General features: G+C 37.9%; 1 protein-coding gene across 3 annotated transcripts in view; it reads left to right on the forward strand.

The window, feature by feature from the left end:
- Positions 1–1,064: 1,064 nt before the first annotated feature.
- MAST4 (microtubule associated serine/threonine kinase family member 4) overlaps positions 1,065–21,839 on the forward strand; it is a 130,251-nt gene continuing 109,476 nt past the window's right edge. The window contains exons 1-2 of one of the 3 annotated variants that reach the window (XM_017747066.1): positions 1,065–1,385; positions 5,868–5,948. In XM_017747066.1, coding sequence (XP_017602555.1) covers positions 1,339–1,385; positions 5,868–5,948 — 128 coding nt within the window. In that variant the 5' untranslated portion in view covers positions 1,065–1,338. The remainder of the gene's footprint in view (positions 1,386–5,867; positions 5,949–21,839) is intronic. The other 2 variants (XM_017747067.1, XM_017747070.1) reach the window with 2 other exon arrangements.

Consider the following 21,839-nt stretch of genomic DNA (forward strand, 5'->3'; position numbering starts at 1 on the left):
AGGAGACATAAGAGATGTAATTGAGAATTTAATTATTCTTTTTTAATGTGTGGTTGAAAGAGCAGTCAGGTTCACCAAATCCAGTTCAGCAGTTTCCATAACTAGAAGATTTCCCTCTGTGTCTGAAACCTCATACCTGTGAGCTCACTAATTTCTTCCAAAATTAAGCCAAGGACCCAAAAAGCAGCAGCTCATCTGGTCCTGTATTTTGACTCATCTGTAGAAATTGCACAGAGCAGGTCCAGAGCTCTGGCAAAAAATAAAATAATGTGGTTGACTTTATTATATTGTGTACAGGAAACGTAGGTGGGTGAGATAAAAGATTCTAGCTCCTAAAGTACTAAAAATAAGTACTTGCACTTTGCTTTTCCTGGTCTTGTATAGAGCATTGAAAAATTGCTAATCCTCATGAAACAATTCACAGTATTTGTTTTTTAGAATTGTAATCTCAGAATAAGAGAGAGTACATAAAAGAGGAATATAATTCAATTATACCGAAAATCCCACATAGCAGCACTGATCTAAAACTGTATAAAGTGTTGTGTAGTCATTTACTTTTAAATGATGCTACCTGTAATGCTGAAATTAATACACTTTTCTGCAATTTCTAGGTTTGGCTCTCACCCTTAATATAAACTATAAATGATTTCCCTTTAAAATTCAGGTGCAGATGTGACAGAGAACTGAATGATGACTTCTCCTTTTGTATTAACCTTTGTGTTACATGAATGTATTTGTTCTCAAAAGCCTTGGCCATTAATTTTCTCCATTAAAGGAGAAGCGCCTATTTTTCATTCAGCAGTTTGCTGTTCTATTACTGCAGAAACTGTTTACCACGGAAAGGGATAATGTGACTTAAAGAAGATGGCTCAATCCTATTTGGCACTATCGGAGGGGGTGGCGGATGTTGGACATTTGCCGAGAGAAACTGTGTTAAGCATAGCGTCTGTTTTGCGCGGTGGGCTGGCGTAGCCAGGGGGACCCCTCCATCCTCTGAGGTGCAGCGTGTGTGTGTCTGTGTGTGTGTGTGCGTGTGCCGGCGCAGTGGTTGCTGCTGCGGAATTCCGGGGATGAATTACTTGATGTGCACAACTGAAGGTGCCGTTCGCTCCACTAAAGCGGTGCGGCGTGTGCTGCCACTAACCTGAGAGAGGCAGCCTGCAGCTCTTCGTGACAGCTCGAGGTGGAAGGACCCCAACTTGCGGTCCTCCCCCCCCTCTCCCAAGGGATCCTTAGTCCATTCCTTTATAGTGGTTCATTTGGCTCTCTGTCATCGCCAGAATGCTGCCCGTGAATGTGTGTCATGATTTCAATAGAGTGTGGTAACACATAACAGCAATGAAAGCCCAGCGGGAGAGGCTACAAATTCCAGGGCTGACCTTGGAGTAAGTATTGTCTGTCTTTAATATCTTAATGGTTTCTGCATGATGCTGGCTTTTGTGCAGTCAGGAGCTTTTAACATACGTTTGTGCTGACAGCCTGGGAGCACTGCAGCTCCAGGTTGAAGGAACATGTTTTCAATGCATTGCAGTTGGTTTCAGCAAATGTGTGAGCCTGGAGCCAGGATATTGCAGTGTGTTTGGAAAAAAAGCCTTTCTGCATATTTAAAGTTACTGAATCTCAGTGCATGAAGCATCCTGTCAGTTTGTAGGGGAAGAATCTGTCAGTAGGCCATGGTGTCTGTCTTTCTCTTCAGCTCTCTGTTGCTTTTTGTTTATCCTGGTGCTGCCTTTTAGAAAGGCCTCTTTCTGTGCTGAATAATAGAGAGCACTGCAAGAAATTGAAGCATTATAAAAATGCTGTTTGTGAAAATTCATCAGGAGCAAGGCGTATTTTACATACGTAACTGCACTAATGACCTGTATTGACATTCTGGAGGATTCCTGATAGTTTCTGCAGTAAGTATGTTTACCTAATTTAGCAATGTGTTTACTTGTACTTGCTTAAAACTGATTAACTAATTTGTGTGCTTTCAGCTATTTAGAGAGTAGCTAAATGAAAACGTGTAATTTTGATGTATAGTGATAGTAAGTATAGGCTTTTCTTCATAAATGCCAGCATATGTTTATCCAAGATATGTTAATCAAAGCCAAGTTTTTATTTCTATACATACATACATACATACCTACCTGTAGTCTACACTAACATGTCAGGTATGTATGTATGCATGTTACAGCCACCATGGGAACTTGCTAATTTTACCTAGGTAAATTGATACAGTTACGTCAGATCCTTTAGTATTCCCTGGGACTGCCCCATTCTTGCTGGATTAAAAAAAAAATCCAACAAAACCCTGAATGCTGCAGATGCATGCGATAAAGTTATTTAGCTCTGAAAGGTATTACCTCAGCATTTGCCATGTGTTAAAGACAGGGCTGTAGGTAAGTGTGCAGCGTAGCAAATAATTTATTCTAATAATCAAATGAAGGTGACAGAGCACTTTATTCCAAGGAACAAATGTAGATGTCATACTGGTTCCCCAGAACTACATTTGTGAAATGTCTCAGAAATTCTGCATTTCAGTCAGGCATCCTCTGGTAAGAGCAGTGTGTGTTAGCTGTGGGCAGGCTAACCTCTAGATATTTTTCTGAAAAAAACAGCATTGCTAATTTCTCATGAGTTTTGGAGGAGGGGTCTTATCAGAGATCTCATTAAAATGGTTTCCATGAATAATTGATAATTATACTTTTTTTGAGATGTGGCAATTTAAATATTTTAAAATCAATCTTCACTGAATTATGTAATCATCATGTGAGAATAACATCACTAGCTGCAAAGGACGAAAAAGGATTCATGTTTTTTTAACGTGTGTGTGTGCTTTTGTAATATGAGGTAATTGTTTACTTCTTCCTCCTTTTTCACACTAACCCAACATAATTACACTTGCTTTGCCATATTTTTAAAATATTTAAAACTTACAAAATTAATAGTTACATTTTAAATTTAATATTGATCATTGTTTTGCTGAAATGTTGTCTGGATATATTTACTTTTTCCATATATTAGAATTTCTTTTGCCATCACCCTTGCTACTTTTTGAACTTGATTTACTTGTAGAGAAAAGAAAATATCATATTTTGGTTGCTGGCACATAATGATTTCCATAGAGTCATTCTCTCATGATTTGCCAGAGTTGAGTCAATGCAGACTTAAGTCATGTCTCCCAAATTGTTAATTGCAAACATTTAAAGAAGAGCGTATCTGGGGGGAAAAAAATCCAATTTGTTCCTTGCACCCTGAGTCTCATGAATTTTCTTTCAGTAAAGTTTAAATGTTGGGACTAGAATTATGTTGTCTCCCTGAGAAACAAGTACAGTCTGTCTACTTTATATTCATTACTTGCAAAAAGCTGTTTGAAAGAATATTAAATCCAAAATAAAGCATTCCAAATTTAGTAAGTGTAAGAAGTAAGGCTGCCTGTCATGCACTGTGATAATTTGTTTTAACAGGTTTTTGTAGGTCTTAAAAAAGCAAAGCTGAAGAGCAAGTTCTGTAGAAGAACTGAATTGACACACCAGTATCATCGCTCGGTAGGAATTTTTAGATCCGTAGTACTAGCACATCTGATACTGGATGCCCTCAGAGTCTGTGCTATTACTGAGACTCTGATGTGTTACAGTAGTGAAAATGAGGAAGAATATGAGTAGCTACTAGCCAGTGCAAGACTTCCACTTGCTGTTTGTGAGTCATCCACTAGAGGAAGGGCGATGTCCTTTCCCATCGGGTATCTGTAGGGTTTGTTCACAGCAGAGTGAATTAGGGATCTCAGTATGGGGTTTGAAGTTAATATATTCTTCTTACTCAATTCCAGAGTTGCTTTCTTCATCTACTTTTAACTATTCTGGCTTTAGGAGATTTCTTGTCCCCAGTTGTTACTTGGTAGCAGTCCCCTTGCTCTCTCTTTGCTGCAGCCCATGGCTTTTGGCTAGCTGGTGCCAGTTCTCTTCTTCCTCCACCTGGACTATCTTTGGATCAGTTCCAGCTTCCCCTTGCTTCTGGTCCTGATGGAAGCTGGTGGTGGTCTGCATCACCTGCCTCTGTCCACATCTTACCTTGCAGTGCTCCCTGGAACAGCAGTGCAAACACTGACGGTGCAGCACAGGATCGTTTCCCAGCCTACAGTCAGTGAGGGCCAAACTGACACATGGACAAAAGGGGGACAACTGGGGACAAACTACCAGCTCTGCTGCACCAGACCAACCGGCAGTGGAGATGGAAAGATAGTGCAGATAAAGCGTAGAAGTACAAAAACACTTTTTATAAGTCTGTACTTTACCAATCGTACAGAAACAGTGATCCTTCCAGTGCATGTTGTGGCAGGTTAGTGCAGTGTAGTACAGATTGCCTCAGTGGAACAGCAGAAATCTGTTCGTCCACACCTTTTTTTGCAGGCCTGCATGGGCTGACTGGTATTAACCTGGGTTCAGTTTAGCCATTTTCAGAGTGATATATTGAGCCATTGGCTCTTAATGGATCTTTTCAGCTTAAAGGTACAGGCGTGCTAGCACAGGTAGTCTGCAGCTGAAAACAAACTAGTGTGTTCTCAGCTACTGGTGGTGCTCTTCTGTGTGCCTAATTCAGAGATCATGAAGGCACAGCCAGCAGCCAGAGGAATTCACCCGTACGCAGTAGCCTTGTCAGAAATTACCAGCAGGCGCATTCTTGTCTCAGTGTGCATGTTCCCTGCCAAACTTTGTGCCCTCTCCAAGGCATCTCAAAAAGGAAAAGTTGCGAAAATGTGCAATCCCAAAACTGTATTTCTCATCAAAACCTGAATCCGGTACCCACCTTGAAAGATTTTGAAGGCAATGTATTAAAATTTGGCAGTGTTACGCAGTTGAAAATATGAACTGGACCTAGCTGTGCTTAGCATATTGGCCATCTGCATCTCCACAAGACAGGAGTGCTAGCATTGGCTGGCTGCAAGGGTCTGGTACAAAGCAGAACAAATCTTTATGAAGATGAGCTGAAAAAAGTTCCCCACAAGCTTCTGCCGTGCTCAGTCTGCACAGGGTATTTTTTGTTTTTGACAGGTAGCTAAGGAAATTGCAGTGAGAGTTATGCTATAAGCATGCTTTTTAAAAGAAGCTTTCATGCGAGTTTTATGGGGAAATGTGCATATGATAGCATGAGTATATTTTAAAATAGCATCTCTGAAGTCTGGCAGTGGCCAGCTGTTTTATTGAGAAACCTTTTGAGTGGAGATGCACTTGAGGCAACTTCTTGAAGACACCTTTGAAGTCAAATGCTCAAGTAAGGGTTTTATGGATGAATCGTTTATATCCATATTTGATTACGTAGAAGAAGAACTTGGCATTTGTGAGGAAACATTTCATAATGAAATTGCTGCTAACTGGAGCGCTTGTAATTTTTAGTAAGTGTGCGAATTTTAGGCTCTCAGACCGGAAATTTTTTATTAAAATTTTCATATTGCTGATGAAGTTTATCATCCATTTTAGTTTTCCTTTTGTTTTAATAAATCTTATTTGCATATACAAAACTTAAACCCCTCTCCCCCCCCAGATTTTTTAAGAGGAAAAAAGCACCCCAGTTACATATTCTGTTTGGTTACATGTCTAAAACAAGTTACCATTTTTCACCACTCTTGGGACTTTGTACACAAGTATTGTTCCTGGAGGAGGTCTAATGTAGTCAAGCATATACATCAACACCAGTTCTCATATTTATTTTTATTTATATCAATTTCATCTTAAGTCAAAACCTGTGTGGCTACTGTCAATCACTTCATTCAGGAGGATGGTCATGTTTTGGTTCTAACCAAAACTTCTTTCATAATTCCTACACTAAAACATGCTTTTCTTGCTAAACCTTCTGTTCACTAGAGATGACATTATTTTAACTTGCAGTCTCACCCCAAGGAGCCTGAGCCCAACCCCAACAAGCCCCTGCAGTCCATGCAGTCCTCTGTTCGCTTTTCATTTTTGGAGGTAAGCAAGTAAACTTCCATTGTTGATGTTTTCTTCTGCATCCAAAACCTAATGATCAAAACATATTGCAAAAGGAAAATTGAAAAAAAAAATTAAGTATGTCTCTGCAATCCAAAATACATTTTACTTGACCAGCTGCTGTTCTGAAGGTAAGTATTTTATGGAAAAGAACCCAGGATAGTCCATATTTTGAGACCTAGTACAGAGACTTGAGATATTGATGTGTAATTCTGTGTTGCTTTGACTGCTTAGGAGTGTATCTGAAATTTTATAGTTTGCTTCCTGTGATCATACCTCAGATTGCATTCTGTTGTGTGAGAAGTTTAAGGTGAGTTCAGAAGTGAGGGTGATTCATGAAACACGTCGTTATTTTTTGCTTAACTGAGGGTTAATAGTGTGCTTAGTGAGTTGAGTGATTCAGAAGATTGGTAGGACTGTTTTGTCCTCAGGACTAGGAGGATTTTAAGCTATACTTCTATTTCAGTAATGTTCTAGATAAGCCCTTACAGCTACATAAAACATCCTTTTCACCCACTTCTTTCTTCTCCCAAGTTTTTTCATAAGAATAAGTTTTTTTTGGTACTTGTCAGAAAGGTTGTTACCTTCACGAGATCAGAAAATCATTAAGTGATAAAAAATACTTTGTAATCCTTCCTTTTATGTAAAATTTTAATAAATAGTAATTGATGGATATTTCTGATACAGAAAGACTTTTTTTTCTTCCTTATTTTCTTTTTTATGCAGAAAGTTAAATTCCTTGTCAGGGATCTCATAGGTGTCAGTCACTGAGATTCTGCTCCATAGGGAAAGTAGTTTTTAAGATGAGTTACTAATAAATTATCAATGCTTCATGGATTAAAAAAAAAGAAAATCAAACCACTTCTAATTTTGGTCAGAGGTCTCACTTGTTACTGTGAGAATTAAGAACTACCATGTTGATAAGTGACATAATAAAATAGATTTGTGCTTTTTTGGTGCCACCTCTTGAACATGGTGTGGCAGAGGAGAGAATTGCTTGGATGTGGTAATCTGCTTCAGTGTACTTTAAAGTTAAAACCAAATTAATAGGTGAGAGCCCTTCTATCAAGGCTTTACTTGACACTGAAAAATGGAGCAGTAACTTAAAGTTTTGCTATGTGTTTCTGAAGAAATATTGTAGTTTTTTATATATTTTGTTTTATTAGGGAAGAGATGGTATGAGAATTCTTTATTTGTGCAATTTTCAATATGATTTCAATAGACACACTTTTTTCCTCAGTGAAAACACTTTCATGATGTTTGTTTAATAAATTATGAGCAAAATGAGTATATTCTGTGGAGTTTATTTTGCTGGTATAGAATGCTTGGTAAAATTAGCATTTTCTATTTGAGTCTTTATTTTATACAGCCAGAACAAATCACTTCCCTTTGTGGTTAAGAAAGTGCTCTTTTTCAAAATTTCAGTTTTGTGGAATCAAAATGCAGTAGACATAGCCCTCAGTGCTTTTAGAGCTCAGACCTTGTTTACCCCTCTGGGGTGTAGAGACTCCAGCCGTGCCAAGTTTGAACTTTTCATCCTATGATGGAGGATGTTGGGAGCAGAATTTTCAGATGCTTTTTGGAGAAATAGAGTGGAAATTATTGATACTGCCTAATGTGAAGCCTCATCCTGTGATATGGCTGAAAAACGTCAAAGTTCATAGGGATTTCTCTTAGGTTCTTTTGTCCTGAAATTTATGTAAGGCTCTGCCAGAATGGTTACTTTTTCCCTGGAATGGAAATGTTTAATGTTTGAGTAAATCTGAAATGGAATGCTGTATGTATCTATAGCTGTAGAGGACTGCTGGTGTATTGAACATCAAATGTTTTAGTTATTAGTTACTGTTCAAGCTTGACCTAGCTTAGTGGAAAGAAGAAATGTGTTGGTTTGTAGGATATATAAATAATTAGCACTTCCTGTTCCATTAGCTCAGAGTACTCCCATATGTGGGAGGAGAGGAATTACTTCAGTGGCACTATTTTTGCTTATATTCAGAAATGTTAGCATGGGAACCTTACCAGAATGAATGGATAGGGTTTTCCTGTGGTATTTCTCTCTCTCTCTCTAACATGCTGGCTCATCTCCCTCATGGCCTTTGACTTGCACAGCTGCTCCTTAGGCGGTTGTTCCTGTTGAAGCTCTGCTTATAGCAGTTGTCACATACAGTAGTAGTCTAAAGGGAACCTTTTGCCAGCTAGATGATGAAGATCTTTTCAAAATAAACAGTAACATCCTGTGAATGGAAATACCTGCCTGCTGGTACAGTGTGAAGCTATCCATACTTTACTTCTGAGAGAGGGTGGGGGATGAAGAGGTATTTCAAATCTCAGGAGGATATATTTTTATCTTCTCTTTGAGTCACCTGAACACTTCAAACTGCTGTTGGGGGAAAAAGTACGTGCAATTTTTGTACTAATAATTATAACCAGCAGATTTGCAGGGAAAGGGAGAAGATGGAGATAATGTAAATAACTGAGCACAGCTACTGAGATATTTAAGATCCTCATGCTTCTAATATAATTTTAGTGTTTTTCTTTGCTGTGGATAATTTGGAGTCCTTTGTCACAGTAATGGGGAGTGGGGTGGGGAAAGTATTTGAAAAAGACTAGGAGGAAACACGAAGTGCTAGAAGTTGTAGTAGCTTCTAATAAGAGCAATAAGGAAAATGGAAATGGTTAATTAAAAATATATAGAACAGCATGCATTTGAATTGAAGAGTAGAGAATGGTGGTTGTCAACAAAAAAATCTTTTTACTCAACCTTTTGCTTTACTGATGTCACTGATACTAGGCTGGGGGAAAAAAAATCTCTAAGCCAGTTGATAGAAAGCTCTTAGTTTCTACAAAAAAAGAAAAGATTGTAGTGAATTTTCCAGAAAGGCTTTACTCAGGAGCGTGAGGATTGCACACGTGTCAGGCACTGTACAGACACAAATGTTACTACCTGGCTAAGACTGATGAATGGGTTGACAGGATTCATTCTGAAGCTTGGAAAATGAAAGTGGCAAGCAAAAAAAGCCCATATATTTTTTTTTTTTAACTGTTAAATTTTTTTATCAACTATTTCAGGAAAAATTTCAGGAGGAAAATCCAGTTCACCTCACCGTATCTACAGCTGAGTTGGCAGGAAGGCAAATGAGGATTATTATCTCTACCTTTCAGTAATGTAATCTGCTCTTTTGGAAGTTTGTGAGGATGCCACTGTAAACACTGCATTTTACATGGGGTCATGTTGTCAAATGATTACGTATGTGTTACTAAGAGCAGCAATTAGAAGTATAACTGGCATGGATTAAACCTCATCTTATGGCACTGAATTGTAAGAAAAGCAAATGTCAGTGTCACAGATAGCTTAGCCACTTGTTGGTATTTAGTATTAAGTTTTTATATCTGGAAATTGTCAGAAAATGTTGACACTTGCATTTTCTTTAAATGTAAACCAAATCTATAATATGAATGAGTAATCATTACCAAACAAAGGGAGAGTGAGACTTTTAAATATAATTTTACACAAATAAAAAATTCAAATATTTAATTTTATATGAAACTTTATTTAAACTGTCTAAATTCATATACCAAATTGTTGAATACAGAGATAAAAATCTAGTCAGTGTGCTCCTATTTGTCCACTTTCTCTGTCTGCATCCCCTTTTTTTCCCCATGACATTCTGCATCCCAGAATCACATAAAGACAAAAAGCTTAAAATAGCTGCTTTCTAACAACTCTATTGGTCTGTATTATGAAACCATGAATGAAATGGATGGCTTCTGTAGAAAAATGAACAGTAAAGTTTCTAGTGATTTTTTTATTGTTGTTTTGAAAGTCAGCTTGTTTAAAGAGCTTTTAAATGTCTTCTAGCTCTGTATGATGCTGTGTGGGCATGTGGGGAATATACACCCATGTGAAAGATGTAATGGACAGTAGGAACTGTTCGCTGTTCGGTTTATTACTGAAGGCAATAGTTTGTTTTTAAACTTAGCAATATTCCTGTGAGGAAAGTGGCGTGGACAGTGTTGGTGTGTTCTGCTGCCTGTGCAGGCTGGCTGGGCTGGGGCACTTGGGGTGGCTGTGAAGCTGTTGGGGCAGAACTGCCTCAGGGACTTGCACACCGACGACTCGCAGACCAGTGACCAAAGGCCCTGCAAGTACTCTCCTTGACCCTGTTGCCACAACCATGTTCCTGCCCTCTTCTCTGTTAGCTCCTGTGATTGTGTGGCTGCACCAAGCTGAATCTCCACCGGGAGTGAGAGCAGGCCAGTCTTAGGAGCGAGGAGGGAGTGGGGGAGCATTTTTCAGCATGGGGGATGCAGTGGCAGTGTGTACTTGGCAGCACTAGCTGCCCACTCAGACCTGAGCAACAGCCAAGGTGACAGCTGTTAAACACACTGGTTAATGATTAAATCTGGTGCAAGTATACAGTCTAGGTAGACAGGGAATACTGCAGAAAAAAAGTGCTAGTATTCACTCCCTGATGAGGAGGGACTTGTGCAGGACATCATGACATGGTTCTCTCAAGGTAGAGCAAAATTGTCATAGAGGAGATAGCTATTGAATTTGGACTTTTCTGGTCTCAGAGTAGTTTTACTTCTATGTAATTTTCCTATGGAACTGCTACTTCTTGGATTCATAAGGTTTTGTAAGAAACACGTGAGGAGGACACGTCAGAGGATGCCTCCTTTCCCTCCTTTCCTCAGTGACATAGCTGCCATACCCAGGCATTCTCAAGCAGACATTTTTCTTTAAAATTTATTTACACTTTTGTTTTCTGATACCAGTACAAAGTACACTGACCTTAAGGTTATGCTGAAAGATGAAGCTGTTGATTTGTTGTCCTGAAAGGGGAAGGTCTTGGGAAGGGCTGATGTGGATGAGGTAAAGAATCACCTGGCTCCATTTCTTTCTCAAATTTTTCTTTAAAATGAGGAAAACCTGCTGTTTCATCTCTCAGGGTAATCTGATTAGTATTCATGAATGTCAGCCATGAAGCACGAGTTCCTCCAGGTGAAATAGATTAATCTTTGGCTTTGTCCTCCAAAAGTAGTTTGTCTCCTCTGAAGTTACTTTTACGTCCTTGCTGTTCTCTTAACTCTTTTTGGGACTACTTATTTAACCTTACAAAACACTTTCTCAGCTGTTTCCTGTACTCTCCCATATTAAGACTGTGACAGGTCAAAGGGAGAGCTGTTTCCATTGGAACTTGAAAATGGGAAATGAGAAACAATTTCCTTGCATGTGTAAGTTTTTTTGTGATGTAGAAGTGAGTTTTGAGGATTGGTTAAGTAAAAGCAGCCCCTTACTCAGCGCGTGATCTCTTTTGCACTCAAGTGTGCTATTCTAGCTTCAGCTTTTGAAATACTCTAAATAAAGTATTCTGTTTTCTGAGCTCTTTAGAGTCATAGCAGAGGAGATTTTTGCTTGTGAGTCATCAGTATTTTGCTGAGTGCTAGTCTGGTACATGTGCATAAGCCTGTTAGTGTCTTAATGGCATTGCACCATGGTAGATGGGTCCAGCTGAGAACTGCAGGAGCTGCACAGCTGTCATCCGTGAGCATGGGGTCCCTGGAGGATCTTCACTACAGGTTTTCATCCAAGAGGGGATATAGGGATGCGAATTTCTGATTCCATGTGGTTTTTTTGGGCTGGTGCTAAAGAAGGTGTGGTTTTACTTGCCCCACACTGATCCAAAATCAGAGAGGCTAAGGCTGTATTGCTAAGATAATGTTTTGTAAAGCTTCTGGAGTATCAAACTTGATTTCTCGTATCATAAAGATTAGGCTTTAAGTACATTTTTAAAGGCTCCCTGGACAAACTGAATTCTTCTATATTACTTTGTCTTAATTCACATAGCTTTTCAATTTAATTTGTGGCTTGTACTATTAGATATTGTTCTGCAGAAAGATTTAGGTATATATTTTTTAGATCAAGTAAAGCAAGAACAGGAACTTCCCTCTAACTTACAGGGACAGATGACAGAATTCTAGAAGGCTTACCAGAAACAGAGATCTTTGCTTTAATCCTGTGTTGGTTTTTTTGTTGTTTGTTTGTTTTGGGGGTTTTTTTGTGGTTTGGTTTTTTTTTTTAATTTTTTTTTTTTTTTAGTTCATGTTTAAGGTGCATCTTAAGAAATCAAAGAAGTTCTTGTGACAGTTATTTTTTGTGGTAGACTGAAAGCTACAGACACAGAGCTCATCTGAATAATTTTAAATGCCAGTTTGTTGATCCTCCTCTCCCTAAACTCTCATAAAAATCATCCCGAAGTACTTGTGTGCTAGTTTTATTAAATCTTCTGGCCTTTTAGGTTGTATTTGGTGTTTACTCTTGAATGTTAAATTTTAAATTTAGTATGTTAGGCCTTTAAAGCATTTTGAGGAAGTATGAACAACATACAACATGAATTTGAATTTGAAAATTACAGTAATTGTGGAGTGGTGCTGTAACAGGAGAATGCTGAATCTGAAGACAGTTATTATTTTTTATTCAACATACTGTTTGAAAAAGTGTCTTTCTTACAGTTTTGAAGGCTATGCAGCCATAGGAATGACCTGAATGGAGATTTCTTGAACTGCTTTACTACTTTCTAATACTTTCTAAAACAGAACTAAAATATTCCAGAAGTATTTCCCACTGAGATATTCCCTCATAATAATGCTTACTTTTGCCATAATTTGATGTGCTGCTCAGATTACTTAGTAAAGTGTTCATTGGCTAATTCATGAATGTTTTCGCCATACAAGTCTTAAAGAAAAATGACCTGGTATAGCCCCATTTTGAAATCAAAACCTGACATTACTCTGTAGATTTTTTTCCCCACATTTTTTAATTAAAAAAACCTCACAGCTTAAGTTGTTAATACTTACAAAAAATATACCACACCTAAATCAGAAATTGTGGGAAAGGAAGGAGGGTGACAGGGAGTTCTATTTGGGGCCACCCAGAGACCTGGTGAGTTGAGTGCTGCACACTATGGTATTAGGAAATCACTGCAATTCAAGGAGGTGGTTAAAATTTGAACAATTGATCCACATTTTATATACAGAAATAACTCTTAAGATGGGTCTTGAAATGTGCTGGAAAATGGACAGTCTGGTCTCCTCCTATGCTGTCATACTACTGAGTTGCATGTCCATGCAAGTGACCTGCTAGCAGCCATCATAAGTCACTGTGGGACTGTTCTGTTGACCTCTTTGCTTTGCCTGTCAGGTGACGTATCTATTAGTAATGACTGAAGTGTGCTGAGCCTCACCTGGCCTCAGCCTGCATGTAAATTCAGACTTTTGTAGTATGGCTTCATGATTGGCTTAATCTGGTTTGATAAGAATGCTTTTAGTACACCTTGAATTCAAGGTCTACTTACTGTCCAAGATGTGACTGTCTGTAATGTGTTGCCAATCACATAGTTCTTGCAGATATGGAGAAACTGCTAGGTTAACCTGCCCGTTGTCCTATATTTTTCTTTGAAAGTTTAGTCTGATAGGGATGCCAGTGGTTCACTTCCAGGGGAAGAATTTCCTATGGTAATTCCACTGATGTTATCCCAAAATCACAAATTCTGCAGCCTTTTTGCAGCGCAGTGACAAATTTCAGCTGGTCCTTGTGTGAGTTGCCAGAGAAAAAGTTCTGCAGCTATATTCTTGAGATGGAAGTTCTCAACCTTGCTCAGTGCCAACGCTGCGGCATTATGTTGCATCTGCATCATTTTATCGCACCTTGATAAAAATAGATAGAGAAAAAAAACCAGCGCTGTGTGCATCAGCCTTCCCTACTCACTACTCCAGCAGAGAAAATGCTTTGAAAAACTGCCTTCATCATGTTTTAGAAGTTATAGACTGGTTGCTGTAGTTTTGTTGGCAAGTACATAGAAACACATGCTGTTGAGTTCGGGAAGGCTGATAATGCTGTGTAACTTCCCCAGCTGATAAAACCTAGAAATACTTCCAAAAGTTGATGTAGTACCTGAGAGAAGGGGATCATGGCAAGTGCTGTTGTACGTATTTATCAGCTGAAGCCAGTCTTTCATTGTGAGCAGCCTGGCATGTTCTTCCTTTCACCTTCACCTTCATTCTGCTGTTTCTTTGCCAAGAGAACATTTAGGCTCTCCAGATGCAGTCTGCCACTGGACTGATGAAATCTGCTCCTCTTGTGTGTATGTAGAAGTGTGCAAGTGTGGATGCTGAGGAACAGCAGCATAGAGAATAGGCTGAGATAATCCGTTGTCAACATTCAGCATGGTTATTACTTAATTTTGCAGAATTGCATTGTTGCATAATTTTTAAAAGAACCAAGCCATCTACCAGGAAAAAGCAAAATACTGAGATAAATGAGTATGGTGATTTAAAAGAAACAAACTATATACATTTGCATAGTTCAGGCATATTAAAATTCATGTTAAGCCATGTCCAGATGTAACTGGAGATGGTCAAAGGAGAGGCTGATTGAATGGTGAAGGGGTTTTGAGATAGGTTTGGGGGTTTTTTTATTGGTGGTGTATATTTGCAGTGCTAAATGCTTATAAATCTCTTTTGTATCAGGATATTGATATTTCCATAAACTTTTATACTCTGTAGTTACATGAATGGAATAATAAGGTGGTCTGGTATCAGAGAAATTAGGACACTTAGTGGTTTGAACTGTTATTTGAAAGCTAAACAGTTGTCACCTCATTGCTACTATGATAAGAGTTTTTCAGGATGCTGGAGGCCTAGAACAGCTAATGTGGGTTATGCTGATCCTCTGCTTCTTCAAAAGTTTTGACAGTCTTGGTGACAATTCAGGTGCTTGTTAGAGAGAGCTGATGTGGACTCTCAGTCCTACAAAATGAAACCAAAATGTGTTTGCCTGTCTTAGGAAGTGGAGGGTGAAATTCTGTGACTTATCGTGGTTTCCTCCCTGACTCCTGTCATTCTCCCTGATGTACATATCAGAGAGATTTAAGACTGTTTCTTGACTCATCTGAATCCCTTTCAACTTATACCTCTGTGGTCTTTGCTTATAGGTAGGTAGGAATTGTATAAATCATTAAGTACCTATGATTCTGTAGAGTGGTCAGCCCGAAGAAGATTTCCCTATTACTGTCTACTTCTTTCTTCCCTCCTTTTTTTTAGTATCTGAACATTTGATGCAGGTGTTTCTGTAATTATCTTCACAGCCCTCCCAAGAAGTAGAAATACCTTTGCTTTACAGGTGGAGACCTGAAGTGCAAACAGATTAAATAACTAGATGACATCAGGTCTTTAGACCCTGAGGCACCTTAGCCATGAGGTAATTTTTAGTATTTTGTCCTTAATTTTGAGAATTTTCTGTCATATTTTGATAAGCATAACTAATTAAAATAATCTTTTCTAGTCTTGCAATTGTAAATGCTTGCTTTTAATTTTGTTTCTGTAAAGTTACCTTCTTTCTATGTAGTTAATTCTACTCCTTCCAGTGGTCTGTTTGGCAGCCATATCATCTGCATGTCTGATAGTTAACTGTTTAGTAAACCACACAGACATAAGAGTATGTGCTGAGTGTAATTATGGTTGTTCAGAAATTCAGATCTAAACTGGGGGTGTGTGCTGAAGCACACCTATTATTGTTTATTATTTAGCCTTTTGAGGAGGAGAGCGTTAAGGGTGACCTGTAAAATGTTTTAGGGATATTATCAACTTGCAGTGCTGTGTGCTCAGGTCATTGTTTGAAATACCAAGGGTAGCGTTAATGGGCGATCTGCATAATATTTTTCTAAAGATAATGTTTTCCCTTTAAACTTCCTGTGTACCTGAGTTCCAATTTGCCAGCTTGCACTGCATGGGGTGCTCCATCTCACACCGTTCTGCTGACAACAGATCCATCACATGGATTAACTGAAGCATGAAGCCAGATGAGTGCAGGGAAAGCTCAGGAAATGCAAGTACTTGGGTGTATATATATGGCAAAGCTCTGAATTCTTGGCACCTGATTTTTATTCACTGTCATTTAAGTAATGACTTTAAAGAAAATTGTGTGTTTAAAATACATGAAGTAAACAGAGTACTTGCCAGTTCTGGGGAGGAGCCTGTAATGTCCTTGCTCTGACAGAGACCTATAATGGGTCTGTAACTATAGACTTGTGCTGATTGGGTAATTAATTTAGGAAATTCAGTGTGTAAATATTACAGCTTATGAAGTTTTCTGTCTCACTGAAGACAGCATTTATAATGAATAAGTGCTTTTCAATTCTGTATCACAGGATTTGATCTGTTTAGACTTTGATTTACAGACTTGAGACCTTCACCGTGCTGACCTCCATTAAACCTCCCCTGTACCCCAAAAAGTATTTTAAGAATGAGGAAGGTTACAAATCATGATGACATCTTTCCCAAGCCTATCAGGATTAAAAGCTATCAAACAGAACTTGAGCTTGATTTCTTTACCTAGTTCATTTGACGAAAAACAGAGAATCCGTGAAGTCTGTTACTCAAATCTATGAGTATGGCACTGGGATGTTCTGGGGCAGAGTTGAACTAAAGAAAATGGCTCTGTATGAGGGGTAGCATTCCTCTCAGACGAGTATGTTGTTTGGGATTCTTCAAACCAGAGTGCTGTGGTGGCAGGACAAAATGCTCCACTTAACTGCCTTTTGAGGATTGTGGGTTTTGGACTCCGTTTTCCATAATTAGAAAGTTATTAAAATGAAACAGACTCAGATAAACTTAAAAATGCTGAACAGTCTTTTTTTGTACATATGTGTTCCAAACTCCATTTTATATAGTCTGTTTCCTTTAATGAAAAGTCAGATATGAACATTTTCATCTTTAAAAAGTAGAGAAAGATTGTATGCTGTAAGTCTGTTTTATACAGACTATCAGATTTATGCCATTACAAAATGTTAAAAACACAATTACTAACTTTGCAGTGTAGAAACCATAAAAAGCTTCTCTTAAAAAAAATGTTTTCTACAATTGAATTAATAAATATTTTTTTCTCAAAAAATACGGTTTAGTTGACTGCAGCTGTGATGTGGAATGGATGGCAATATCTAAGTACGTAATTATTTTAGAAGAATGATAGTATCCACAATTTCTTAAGACATTTTTTAGGAATTGCGCCTTGACCCTTAATAATGCTGTTTGCCACATAGGTTATGGCTGTTGATTTAAAAAGATGCTTGATAAAATATGGCTGCGTGTGTGACATCAGGAGGACGTCTAAGTGTGTACAGTGGTCTAAACCAGTGCAATGAAATAAGTGATGATTGTTTCACATGAATGCCCAGAACTGGAAAACTTCATTATGGCTTTTTAGATATCTGTTGCATAACGGGTACCTTCACATTTATATCAGTGGTACTGCAGTCACAAAAAAGGTTAATTAATGATTTGAAAAAAGATGTGATCCTCTTAGGATGCTGTTAAGTGCTGGCAAAAAGGTACTTGAAGAACAAACAAAGGAGGATAGAGTAATACTAATACTTTGTAATACGGTATTCCTTTTCCCACCCCCTGGCATTTGTGGTAATGAAGTCAAGGTCCAAGCATCATGGTATCTGGAAAATTACAACATTTTTATTAGATGTTTTCTGACTCTCTCTGGACTTGCTTACCACATAAAGCAGCACTTCTGAAATGTAGTAATGCTGCTCTACTTGCCAAGATAAATGAAAATTCAGTGATAAAAATGGGAAATGGTTCTTTCATACTTTCTCATTAGTTGGTTTGCTAAACTAGCTCAGAAGGAGAAGCTAATCTCTAGGCCAGAGTAAATAGGCAGCACAGTTGTTAGCATGGTTGGCTCATTCCACTACCGACAGCAAAATGCTAGATTAAAAATAGTGTTGCCTGATGTGAATTCTGATGCCTGATGCAGATGGATAGACAATGTATTTAACTTCCAAATATATTGTGCATAATTTTAGAGTCTTTCAGAAATGGGGGGAGGTGCTGGGGCCATTGCTTTTCCTAAATGTGTTTATATTAGATGAGCTATAATAAACTAGAGCAGTGGGAGATTTTTTTGTATTTTGCACGTTACTTCAAAACTTGTTAAAGTATTAGTGTTTATGTGTATTTATAAACATAGCTAAGAAAATTTAGACATTTGGCAGACATACATTGTACACCCACAAAATATTCTTCCGTACTGTGATTTCTTCAACTTATTTTTACACTGAACATCCCACAGTGAAATCCTGTGCAGCCGCTAGAAGGTAATACACATCAACGTCTGCCACTAGGGGGAGCAAGATTTCAATTATTGTAATTAAATGTGGTAATAATAATTAATTAGTACATCTTAAGGACTGAATATACCAGTGAGATCTTTTAGTTTGACAACCTTTATAAAATAGGCTGTAGACGTTGTCAAGAGCTTTGGGGTTTTTTACCCATCCTCTAGTGCTTGTTTGAAGTGTGATTATTTTTTTAGTTAGAAAGGCATATGACATACAAAATTTACAGTGATGGAAAATCCCTGTGTTAAAATGGATAAGAGAAAAGAATTTAAAACTGGTTTTTTGTCTGACTCCTGCAGATGGAACCCCTAACTTTGTGTGTGAGGGGAAGACATGATGGAGTTTGCTATTCTTACACTCTGTTTCCTCATGAAAATCTCTTCCTGCTGGGGAAACGCATACTGAATGTCCAAGGTTCTCCGATAGACTCGACCAAGTGAAATAAATGAGTTTTTTTCAAGCTGCACAATGTAATTCAGATTATAATTTTTTTTCCTTGAACTCCTCATGACTTTTTTGCAGCCTTTGGGAAATGCCACAAGTAGCTGCATTTTAGTCCTCAGTGCTCAGTTGTGTCATCTCCTTGATCCCATGAGAGATTTTCCTGCTTGTAGAACTGAGGGACATTTATTCTTTCATCTATACATCACATAAAAAGCTCTTACTTAGCTATTTATCTATGATAGTACCTAAATTGTTTGCCTGATAATCTGCCTTCCAGATTCTGCGATATGTATGTATTTTATGACTGGGGGGTGTTTTTGTCCTTTGATATGACTTCTTGGCTAGCAAGACTATAATGCATGTTGTTCAAATAAGGCTGCTTTATCCAATGATAAATTAGCTTTTTCCTGTGGTTACTTACCTCTTATGTCTTGTTTGTTAGAAAGGGTATCATATTTCTTTCCACCTCATTGATAGCAGTATTTACTTGTGTTAAATGAAAAACATAATCCTGTATGATCTACTAGAAATGTTTAATGTGCAGTTACTTTTTCAAATCTATAGGTGAGTTTTAATGTTGCCCTAATGCATAAATTTTTCTGCTGTAATAGTGAACCTATTACAACATTGTTAGGAGACAGGTGGAATATTTTACAAATGTCTCGATGTATTGTCAGCTGAGATGGTTATTGACCAGACTTGAAATCTCTCTTGAAACACTTTTTGGGCAGACTGTTTCATGTGACACTAAGTAAGTTACCATACCTCAACTCAGTACTGGCAGCAGCAATATCCTGTTTGTCCTTATAAAGGAGTGTTATGACAGCTTAGTTCAACCGTTGTAAAACTTCCAGCTATTCCAAGACACTTTGAAAATAGCAACAATTGAATGAGCAGCTTCACCGGTTCCTTTGTTACTCATTGGATAATAATTGTCTGACTAAAAAGACTCAACTAAACCAAAACAAACTCCTCTCAAGGGATGAGTTAGCTCAGTTCTAATTTATTGTTCTTCCAAGATGTTGGTGAAATGAGAAGCATTTCTGTGTTGCTAAAAGATGCGATTTCATAATCTTCCTAGCCCATGAAAACAGAGAAGGTGCCTTAAGGCAACAATTTTTCTTTCCTGGTTCACAAATTTACTCATCTTTTTCAGTATGAGGTCTATGCTTTTAAGATTTTACTAGTCTTGGTATCTCTAAGGAACTTTTTATTGTCTGTATTGCTGCTGGTGAACTGCATTCAATGTCCATCTTCCTATAAAACTGGTGAGACTTGAGCATTCTGTAATGCCCTTGGGCAGTGACTTCCAATATTTTAATATTTTTTTAAAAATTCCAGTGTTTATTAATGTAATTATCAGCATGAAGATGGTAGATTAGGTAACTTTTGTATTGGAATATTATGTGCAAAATATTGATTTAGCATTGGTATGGCATTGTGGTTTTTAAAGATGCACTTTCAACTTCCTTAAGTAGTATTTCATGGTGGTACTTAAAATCAGTAATGAGTGTTACACAATTAAAAAGTTACTGGTGAAGAATTTTTATTGATGTTAATTACTGAAGTAAATGTTGACATTTTGAATTTTTTTTCTCTCATATTGAATGAGGCTTTTCTAAGGATGCCTTTTGTACGTTTGTTTTTGGAAATGTAATCTTCAAAGCAAGGGTAGATCAGGCACCTTTTCTGACTTGAGTGATGTGATGTTTTTTATCTTCAAGTGAATATAAAAGAGAAAACTTAATGATCCTTATAACTTGTTTTGTTATGTGCTAGCTTATGTAACTCTTCATGATAAATAAAAGTCATTACCCAAGTTCTACAGTAAAGCATCTCCTAAGAGATGAAGTTTGAGTTGCTTGTTGTTTTGCAAGTGGCTGTATAGACAATAACTTAAGCAACATATGCTGTTAAGGATGTTTGCAGGTTCTTAACTTTGTTATTTTATTTCTTTTTGACAACTGCAGAATTCTGTTTTAGTTGGATACTGGGGTAAAGTTGCTGAACATATCAATAACATTTTGTTGCAGGAAAACTGTAGGTAATTGTCAACTATGCATTTATCAGTATGACATAGATCTGTTCCTAATAATTTCAGATTTTGATACTTTTAAGACATTATCATCTTTATTGTTTAATTTTTTTTTGCCTTTTGTACATGGCAGAGGTAAGTAAATTGCAGTGCCTGAAGGAACACGACAAAATACATCTGTTGAACCTGTGTTTTAAAGGTTGAGCAGCATTATCAGTATCGATAGTCAAAGAGGCTTCAATTTTATGGACAGACACTGCAAAAGAAGTGGTCCTGCTGCCCCTGCCTCTCTGCATGACCTGTCTGCATCCCTCATACTGGGTCTGGTCCTGGGATGTCCTTCCTTGAGCTGATTGAGCTCACTAAATGGGGAGAGAAGATGTCCTCTTAGCATCTATGTAGTACTAATAAGATGCAAAACTTCACTCTCCCTTGAGGTGTTTGCTTTGAAATCAGGCATTTCTGTGTCATGGAAAGTCACAAACTGCAGACACCGCTTTGGAAGCTATGTTGTTTATTGACAGGCATTGCAAAGTCTTCACCACCATTTACATGTTGTGCTCTTAAAGGATAAAGCCTATGCTTTGCTTTATGAAACATGTAATTTTTCTAGGGTTGTTGTGGGACAATGATGGACTTCTTAGAGCTACCCCCTTCATTTTCATGCCTTTGTCAAAGTCTCTGTAGTGCCTTAATATGTGTATGTCCAGCAAGCACTTCAGAAAAATAATTATTCGAGTCTCCTTGCTTTCAAGCCCATGCTACAAACAGCATGACTGATTAGCAGGACTGTGCGTACTTGTAATTGTGCACAGAAAGCCAAGGTGAAGTTATGTTTGGATCTACAGGTCATGGAATTTGGGGAGCTATTGCTTGTGAATAGTCTGTGCAGGATCTAGAGACAGAATTGCAAGGGATTTGACCATCAAACCACTGTTTGAAGTGAACAGTGTTCACCATTAATTGTTATTATGTGTCCTGGTTCTGGCCAGGGTTAAATTTTGCAGTAGCCAGAAGGGGGCATGGCTAGGATGTGGAGGTTATTCTATGCCATCTCATGTGACTTTCTGGGGATGGGGGAAAAGGCTCTCTTTTAGGTTGGGTAGCATGGTGGAGGAAGTAGTCAGGTATTCTCGGGGGTGTGAGAATTGTTGCTGTTACTGTTCTTTTTTTAATCTTGTTTCCAGTAAGTTATTATTACCTGAA

The sequence above is a fragment of the Corvus brachyrhynchos genome, unplaced genomic scaffold, assembly GCF_000691975.1.
Source record: "Corvus brachyrhynchos isolate BGI_N302 unplaced genomic scaffold, ASM69197v1 scaffold131, whole genome shotgun sequence".
Lineage (NCBI taxonomy): Eukaryota > Metazoa > Chordata > Aves > Passeriformes > Corvidae > Corvus > Corvus brachyrhynchos.